Below are 9,261 nucleotides of genomic sequence, written 5' to 3'. Positions count from 1 at the left end.
AGGTATTATTATCTCCCCCTTTTTAAATAGTCATGGACAGGCTGAAGCTCGGTTTGACTGCGAACCTTTCCAAAGCTGCAGAGGGCTGGAAAGTTCAGTGGTTCTGTTAAAATGAATTGGCAGAGCTGGTCAGTTAAGGAAGGTGGGCTGCAGTCTGACTCCGTGACCATTGCTTTCCGTCTCCTTGTAACTTCCTTTTCTTCAAGAAGACATCTTGGAAACTCCCCAAGACAACTTACAAACAACCTCTCAATTGAGAACCATGGGTCCATTCACTCAGCGCTCCTTCAGCAAAGGGAAGTGACCTTGCTGGGCACTCCCAGCACTTCCTGCAGGCAGAGACCCTGCCTACCTCCTCTGGGTCTTCTTTTGTTCACTGTTGTTCCTTCTCCTGCAGCACACCTGGGGCAGGTGTGCCCATAACGGTGGATTCCAAGCCTCAGAGGAACATGGCAACAATTCCTCATTCAATTCCGGTTATAAAATGCTGAAGGACTTGGAAGCAGCTTTCAGCCTGAGGATTTTGTCATCTGGAGTCTGTTCCTTGCAGCCTGGCCTGAGGAAAATGCCGAGGGCCCTGGGGAGAAAGGGCCCGTGTTTGGGCCTGTGGGCCTGGCTGGGGGCTGGGAGGCAGTGGCCCCGAGCCCATACGGATGCAGTGGGCGCTCTCAGTGAGCATGTGGCCCTTGGGACCTTCTGAGCTGCGAGGTCAGATTAAATCCGCCAAAACAAAGCTTTGGTCTCAGTCTCTTCTGCAGGCATGTGCTTCTGTCCCCAGCAGCCTCGGCTGGGACTCTGCAGGCCCAGGAGGAGGGGCGCTCCGTGCAGCCTCGGAGCTGGACTTGGGTGGGGTACCATCCTCACGGAAAGGGAGGCTGGCCTTGGCCGTGGGAGCCAAGGGGCCCGGGGGTGAGTCGGCGTGGCCACCTGGCCCCAGAGACAGGCTTCCCCAGAGGTGATTATTGGCCAAGGAGGAAGAAGCAGCAAGCCAGGCCCCATTAAAATGCTGCCACTGGCAAGGAGTCCTCCCTCAGAGCCATCCCCTGTGGGCTGGACAGAATCTGAAGGGGCGAACTCCAAGTTTCCAGCAGTACTTCCCACCTGAACCTCTGGGGGTTCCCAGGGGAGCTCTGGCCCGCTAGGAGGCCGGCTTGCCGGGTGTTTCTGACACAGCCGAGAGCAATCATTGCCGCAGCCATCCTGCATCCGGCCACCGGCCCGTGCCAGGCACTGGACTCACACTGTTTTCATTGTCAGAGCCCTTCAGCCTTGGCGCTGTTATCCCCATTTTATAGATGGGGCTCAGAGAGCTAAGTAACATGGCAGCTCGTAACTGGCTGGATCAGGATTCAAACCCAGGTCTGTCTGGGTTTCTTTCCACTCCACCCTTAGGCTTCCTCAGAAGGTAGCACTAACCTGCCTTAGGACATTGACCTTGGGTGAGAATCTGGGGTAGGAACCATGGCCACGGGGTTAGGGATTGTCTCCGCGAGAGGAAGCAGGAGTGAAACATGGTCCTGGGGTAAAGGCATTGACTACAGTTTCCCTGCATGGACAGTAGAGGTAAATAAAAACACTCAGTTTTTACTGGTAGGAACAAGATGCCCTACATCTTGTTCTTATCCTGATTTCTATGGGTAGGTCTCAATGAAGCAACTAGTTTTGGGGGAAGCTGCGATGTTTGGTACCCACACGAGAGCAGAAGCCTTTTCTGTAGCTTTTCTGTCTTGCTGATGACTTCTGGATTTTACCCAGGCTGTCAAATCTCTCCTTTACCCCTGTACCCCTTGTATCCCTCACCACTTGGTTTGTATGCTGTTATTGTCTATCCTCAATTCTAATGTGTCCTTGATCCCAAGAGGCACCTTTTCCGCACAATTTAATGCCTGCACAATTGGCACACATCTCGTAATTGAGGTCTACATTTAATGTGGCAGGGCTGTTTAAATTGTTGTTATATTTTTAGAATGGATGGAGACCAAGAATTTAGGAAATATGGTAATTCATGCATTTATTCAACTCATCAAATGCCTACAATAAACGTCAGGCATTGCGCTAGGTGCTTGGAATATAGAAATAGCCAGTATTCAGTCCCTTGCCTTAGGGAGGTCACAGTCTAATGGGGGAGATAGACTAGACAGATCAGCAGTTAAGCTCATTGTAATAAGGGCTCTGAATTTGGGGAACCAGGGTGTGTGGGGGGTCGGAGGAAGGAGGGAGAGGAGGTGGGGAGGCTGGGGGCACCTTAAGGAGAAGGTGTATCGTGAATGGGGTGGGAAGACAGAGGGTTTGGGAGTGTGCTGGGATGGGTTGGGGAATGGTATTCTGGGCAGATTGACCAGTTGGAGCAAACAAAAGTTCAGAATCATGAGACACTAGGATGTGTTTGTGAGCCTCAGAGGCTCATTCCAGCTTGTGGCTGGAATGGCAGGTGTGGAGACCTGGGAGTAGAATGAGGCTGTGGGGATAGGCAGGGGGCAGATCATGGGGGCCCTCAAGCTCGTGCAAATCGGCATCATCTCCATCCTGAGTACAATGGCCGGTCATCGAGGGGTTTTACGCAGGGGGATGATGCCCTGATTTGTGTAGAAAGTGGGTGGGAAAAGGATGGTGGGGCAGGGTGGAGGACGTGGACAGAACGACAGCTATTGAGAGAGAAAGGAGAGTTACTCCGAATGAAGCCAAAAGCCTCATTCTTATTTACTGTTCCCAGGCAGCGTGGACCTGATCACGGAGACTTGAGGAAGATCACACAGTGGTGCAGCAGGGCATCTAGAACTAGAATCTGCAGGCACAAGTGGCCTTGTTTTTACCTTAACCCCATCACATGTGCCCTTTTCTCAAGAAAGCCATGTGATCAATAGGCAGGCTGACTGTAGGAACGGATGCTGGGAAAAGCTAGAAAAAGAAGAAAAGCTTTTCCCTTGTCTCTGCTTCTTACAGAAGGGTCATATCAACCTACAGTGGTGACATTCCAACTTGTACTTGCCAAATTAGTTCACCAATCAATTTTTTACAAATGGATGGAATACACAGCGGACGTATCCGAGTACGGTATAAGAGATTAAGCATTAAATGTCGTAAGGAAACAGTAAATTGCTATGGTTGCTCCTGGGGGGTCACACAGAAAATGTAATCAACGTTGTCTGGCCAGCCTTCTAGGGACACTCGGGGGAGGGATGCTGGGTGAGAGGTAGAAGGAGTTCTCCGCTATGCTGGGGATGCTTTGAAGGAGGTGGGAGGTGATTGTGGATACTGTGACCCAAGACTTACGGTTCTTTTCCCCTTCCCACTTCCCCGAACAGGTGCAGTGCCACACTTACACGGGGTACTGCTGGTGTGTCACCCCAGATGGGAAGCCCATCAGTGGCTCTTCTGTGCAGAATAAAACTCCTGTATGTTCAGGTACCGTAGGGAAGGGCGGGAAGAAAGAAAAGGGTGGGAGAGGGACCCCTTGGATGGTCTCCTGAATCTTGTGGGTGCACTTTTGAAAGATTGGTGGTGGTTATGAGCCCTCTTCCAGGTCAGGGAGGAGTCTACCCAAACATGCTTGCTCTGTTGTCAGCTGGGTGATAGGGTCAGTGTATGTCTGTGTGTATGTATTTATTTTGAGTTTAAGTTTCTGGTTCAGTGCTCTTTTCTCAAGCATCGGCCATAACCTCTAGAAAGCATGGCATATAAGTTTGTACCTTGTGTGCTCTTGGTTGGTAGTGGCCCTGGGTGCACACTTTATTGAGATAAATTTCAAGACTGTGTTGGAGTTCAACATCAAAGGCTGTGACAACCAATTAGGGATGTCTTTCACGGGTGCAGGAGAGGAGAGTGGTGGTCTACGTTGCCATATGTTTGCAACCCCTGAACAATGTAACGTATGGTGATGGAAAACATTCATAACCGCGGCCCTCAAATCTGGCTGTCATCAGCAGTGCCTAGGGAATTCAAAAAGAACCCAGGTGTGGAGGCTTCTCCTTCCGTGTTCGGATCCAGTGGTCATGGAGACTTGGAGTCCACATGTTTAGGAAGCTTCTCAGGTGGTTCTCATGATGAGACAAGTTAGGGAACCACTGCTTTGTAACAACCCTCTGGGTGAGTCCATAGGAAAAATTAAGTCCTTTTTATTTCCAACTTTATAGGCATAGAGAAATTTTGTTCTTAGTTTTGTGGGATTGTGCATTACGGATTTAGGCAAGCTTCCCACTTCCCACTTCCATTCAGATGGGAAGGGACTTCAAGACACTCCCTTAATTCACTATGCAGCTCAGCCCACGTTAACAAAAAAAAGCCTATCCCATCCACCAGCTGCTTCCTATTTCTCTGTAATCTGTGTATATGAGATTTTATTTATTTACTTATTTTTAATTTTTAAGTGCAAGCAAAGTATAAAACATTATTCTAAAACCTCTGGGAAATTCCAAAGGCAGTCCTGCTGTCCTAACGTTTTCCTTTTTTCCCCAAATTTATTCATTTTTCAACCAGCCCTGCTATATAAGGGGAAAAGTGAGTGGAAAGGGCAGTAAGTATCTCCATTAGGAAACCAAAATGTGCAGGCCAAAAAGGAAAGTTTACTTTATTTGTGGTTTACATGGAAACTGGAAACCTTAATTGAGCTTGGTGTGGGTAGGGGGAGGAACGAGGCCTCCTTGCAAATGACCTGGAAAGTTTCATTTAAAGCAAACAAATGTGCTAGAAACAAGTCATGCAGGGAAATATAATTGAATTCGCACAAAGCTAGTATACGGAGAAGGGGTTGGATACGGACTGCGATGTGTTTCTCCTCTTTTGTCGCGGGGACTTCCACAGATGCCCTGGTGTGCCTCGGCTGGCTGTGCCCTGCATGTGCGGGGTTGGGTGTCACGGGAAAGGCAGGTGCAACAGGGTCAGGACCGTCGGATGGCGGCACAGGGCATCCGAGCACGTGCAGGGCAAAGCGTTTGGCCAACCCCCCAGACTGCCCCCTCCTTGAGGAACACGCTGCATCTAGAAAATTGCTTCCATGCCTCAGACTATTTTGGCCCATTCATTACAATTGGGCCAACAATTTTCTACTTAATGCAGATGGAAAATCGCCGATTTCCTGCCCTAACCAGCAAGGGATGTCAGTCATTGCATTTGCAGCGAGAGGGGTTTTCTTTGCAGTTGGCCCCCCTGGCTGGATAGGGCTCAGAACATGGAGTTGGTGGGAAGTGGAGGTGAGGGGCAGTCTGTGGAATGTTCAACAAAGGAGTTATGTGGTTGTGGAATTTTGTAAAAATCTGGTCAAGACTATTGCCAGGGAGCCTGGAAATCATTGTTCATCTCAACAGTGCTGTGATACCGGTGACATTGATGTTAAACAAACACCAGTCGCATGTGTGTCTGTACTCACTTTGTATATAATGTTCCTAGATGTGTATACAATATATATATACATAACCACATGCTCATAACATCAGGCTTTACCAACTCTTTGAAAGAAACCAATCGCGACGCATTCTGAATGTCTGTGTTTTTGTTTCCCCTCTCACCCAAGGTTCAGTCACCGATAAGCCCGTGAGCCAGGGTAACTCAGGAAGGAAAGGTGAGTGGAGTTTCACGCTTTATCTGAATGTTTGCTTCTAAAGCCAGTCCAAGCAGGCATTCTTAGACAAGATGGAAGGAGCCTGGGGTGAAAGCTAAAAGTGCCCTGCAGAAAATTCCCATTCTTATTCTGTGTTTCCTCCCAGAAGCCCAGAGGTAAGTAAGGCTCGTACGGCGGTGGGGACCAAGCTCCCAGAATTTCTGAGAGAGGTGAGCAAGTGCAGTGCACAGAGCTGGCAGGGACCCTGAGACTCTTGGTTCCTGGGAAGTTCAGTCAATAAGCTACCAGTGTAGCCAGCATTAAACAGAAAAGCACAACGAAGGCAGGGATGCCCAAGTCTGCCCTGACTCTTTTATTTTGGAAACCCATCTGAACATTTTCTCCTCCTTGAGTTTCCTTGATAATTGTCCCAGCACATCCAGATTCTTTGCACTAAGACTAGATGCTTCATGGGCAGGTGACTTATGCAGCTGTTATCTTGAAATTCTTAATTATTTTCCTTTGAACTTGGGTTTTGTAAGTATAGTCCAGTGGGACAAAGAAGTGTGTGTGTGAGCAGAAGAGACACGTGTACTATGCCTACCTGCTGCAGCCTCATTGGCAGAGGGCTCTTGTGATGCAGGCTACAGGGCTTCCATAGTACGCTTAGAATTTTCATTTTTCATTACCTAGAACAACACTAAATAGCAAATTAAGAAACATCGTGACAAGTCAGGAGAGAGACTGTGGAAGAGAGGATAAGGCTTGATATCTTAGTGTCTTTTGTGGCACCTTTTTCCCTGCTTTTTGAACAAAAGGCTTTGCATTTTCACTTGGCACTGGGCCCTGCAAATTGTGCAGCTGGCCCGACTAGGGCATCTGTCTGAGCGCTGTTTAGTGGACCAGCCGACATGAGGAATAGGTCCTTGGGATGGGCTGACCATACTTTCCAGTGTGCTGACACTAGGCTTCACCGCTTCTTACTTCTAGGACAGCATACACACTGGTAGTTGCATGGAAAACAGGTATCAGTTTTAGTGTCCATGCAAGCACTTCAGAAGCCCCATTTTGTGTCCTCGGGTGAAACTCAGACTGGAGGTGTCGACTGAGTTTGAGCCCTCCCACCTGAATCGGGGCCTTGGGCACTTCAGGCTCGTAAGAACCCACGTGGAGAGCTGGGCACGCAAGGATCAGTGTGGGATGTACAGGCTTATCCTCCACCGCGGTCACAGGGAGACCAAGGCCAAGCCTTGGACCTTGCCCCAAGTGCTTATTCCTTGGGGACCAGAACAGGAGGCAGAGTCCCACTGCCTGAACGCAGGAGCCGAGAGTCTGGAGAACATGCTGTCGCTGCATGCTGTCCCTCCAAGAAGACATGGAAGTGGAGCTTGGTGATACCACCACCCACTAGAAACCACGGACCAAGCGACCCTACGGGCTGCTCCCCTTCCAGCGAGCAGGAACGAGTAAGTGGGTGAAAGAAGGGAGCAAGCACCTTTCCAGGTCCTTCCAAGCACAGGGGGAGACAGCCTCAAGTGTTGGTAGTTCCCTCCTAGGAGGGAAAGGAGGAGAGGGGATGAACGTTTCTTTCTGCAAAGATCTGAAATCATCAACACTGTGAGTGGCGGGTCTGCCTGTAGTGTATTGGGGTTGGAAAAGGGAGCTGCCTTCAGTTTTGCTTGTTGCAACTGAAGTCTTCAGGAGCATAGCATTTATTCCTGGGCATGAGGTCCTGGTGGTAGGGAAAAAAAAGAGCAATCAAGACCACCCAGACTTTCCCCACCAAAGGGATGGAGTGCACGATGCTGAATGAGGCACCTGCAGCAAGAAGGGCCAACCAGAGGGTTTTGGTTCTTCAACTGCACAGAGAAGTACTTCCCCGCTTGTCCTTTCCAGTTGGTTGTGGCTTTGTACCCTGTGGATAACAGTAAGAACCAGACCTGTGGTCACGGCGGGCTCTTGCTGATCCAGTTGGAAGAAGGCGGGGGAATCCAATTCCTCCAAGGATGATGCAGGGAACGGGGGGGTAGAGTCTGAAGCCGCGCGTCAGGGGGATAAGTTTCCAGCAGTTTCTAGCTCTTTGCTCCCTTACCCCGGGGGGTTCCTCCTTCCTAGATGGTTGTGTGGAGGCTTCCCTTTTGGTGCAAAGGGCTGGCAGAGGGGTGGGGGAGATGCTAGGGCTGACTCGCCCCTGGACACTTGACTTCCGCCCAGTGGCCTCTCTTTCCTTCTACTTCAGAGGGTCCACAGAGGTGTTGAATCTCTTCTGTTTGTCTGCCATGGGCAGTGCAGTGAAAAGCAGGTTCGGGCCACCTGTAGGAAGGGCCACCTGAAGCCACACCTGTCCAGGAAGCTGGGGTTTGAATGGGACCAGGGTGCGAGAGGGCATTTATAATATCCTGTGTCGGCCCCGCCGAGGTCCCTTTTTCAGCTGCCGCTTAAGAATGGAATGTGCTCCGGAGGGCAGCAGGTGGGAGGACACAAAGGGCCGTTGTCTGAGCTCATGCCCACATGTGGGGTCTCCTAGAAGGCATCTCCCTGGAGCCGGAGCTTGCAGCCCAAGACCTGCCCAGAAGGATGCTAGGCCCGGAGGATGGCCAGAACGGGGGCGAGGCCGGGGGTCTGGGTGTGTGTGTTGGGGGGTTGGTGGGGGGGGGAGGAACGGACCCAGCTCCTTCTTTCCCCACCCTCTTGCCTTTTGAACATGCTCCACGGATGGGGCTTGGAGGGATCAGTTCTCTCCACCGGGTTGGAATGAAAAGGCGTATTGTGCGATGGAGGGTCTGGTTGCCAGCCAGGAATCAGTCCTCCAAAGGAGAGGAGGAGAAAAAGGAGAAAGGCAGAGCGGGAGGAGGCTGGGGGAAGAGGCCCAGGGAGATAGCGGGAGGCAGGGGAGAGGGAGAGAGGCCAGGCGGTAGCAGGTCACAGCCGTCTGGCTCGCAAGGAGGTCTGGGTCGCTCCTGATCCTGGGTCCACAGGTGTGGGCCTGAGGGGAGAAGTGGGGGACGGAGGGAGGGAGGTCCGGTTATCTTACCCAGATGCATGTGCTCCGGGAGGGGAGGAGGGTCAGAACTTCAGACTATTTACTTAATCCCTTGGAATGTCCTTGCCTCGCTCTGTTCTTTGGGCCCCTTGTGTTTCACAGACTCCTTTATGGGCACATGTGTGGTAATTAACACATGCAGGGTAGGTCCCGGGCCATGTGTTTGAGTTTCAAATATCCATTGATCTGGGGCACTCCCATCCTGCTGCCCCTCCCTTCTCCGTCGATCCTCGCCCTTGGAGAGAGATGGAAGGAGTATGTGTGTGTTTTGGGGGGTGGAGGGCACACGTGCATCCACATGTGTTTTATTGATGCTACAGAGGAATATCAGAAGAGAGGAAAGGACCCCCAGCAGCCCCTTGAGCTCTGACGATCTGCTGCTAAAACAGTCGAAAGCTGCAGAAGTTGAGAGACAGAAAGGAATTTTGGGTTTCCATTGAAGCAGGAAAGTGGATGGGAAGCAAAATATGTTTAGAGATGGTGGTTTTACCCTGAGAAGCTTTTCCTGGCGCCCCAAGGCTTGTGGATTTTCCTGAGGTGCCTCTTTTAGGGGTCTTGATGCTAACAAGTGTGGGTGAGTTGGGGGGTTTCCAGGATAACCAAATACAAAGTCAGGGGCTGGTCCTGAGCTTCATTACTTATGAGGTGTGGAAGGGAAGTTCTCAGCCTCCAGTGGGGTGTC

At 50.8% G+C, this 9,261-nt stretch overlaps 1 protein-coding gene across 4 annotated transcripts in view; it reads left to right on the top strand.

Annotated features, from left to right (window-relative positions):
* The window catches only part of SMOC1 (SPARC related modular calcium binding 1), a 156,499-nt gene that overhangs the window by 97,817 nt on the left and 49,421 nt on the right, over positions 1 to 9,261 (top strand). For all 4 annotated transcript variants that reach the window (XM_079913480.1, XM_079913479.1, XM_079913478.1 and 1 more), the window contains exons 4-5: positions 3,306 to 3,405; positions 5,510 to 5,557. In XM_079913480.1, coding sequence (XP_079769606.1) covers positions 3,306 to 3,405; positions 5,510 to 5,557 — 148 coding nt within the window. The remainder of the gene's footprint in view (positions 1 to 3,305; positions 3,406 to 5,509; positions 5,558 to 9,261) is intronic.

Source organism: Stenella coeruleoalba (genome assembly GCF_951394435.1).
Source record: "Stenella coeruleoalba genome assembly, chromosome: 2".
NCBI classification, from domain to species: domain Eukaryota; kingdom Metazoa; phylum Chordata; class Mammalia; order Artiodactyla; family Delphinidae; genus Stenella; species Stenella coeruleoalba.
The sequence above is the reverse complement of the archived record's forward strand: the minus strand, read 5'-3'. Positions and strand labels throughout refer to the sequence as shown.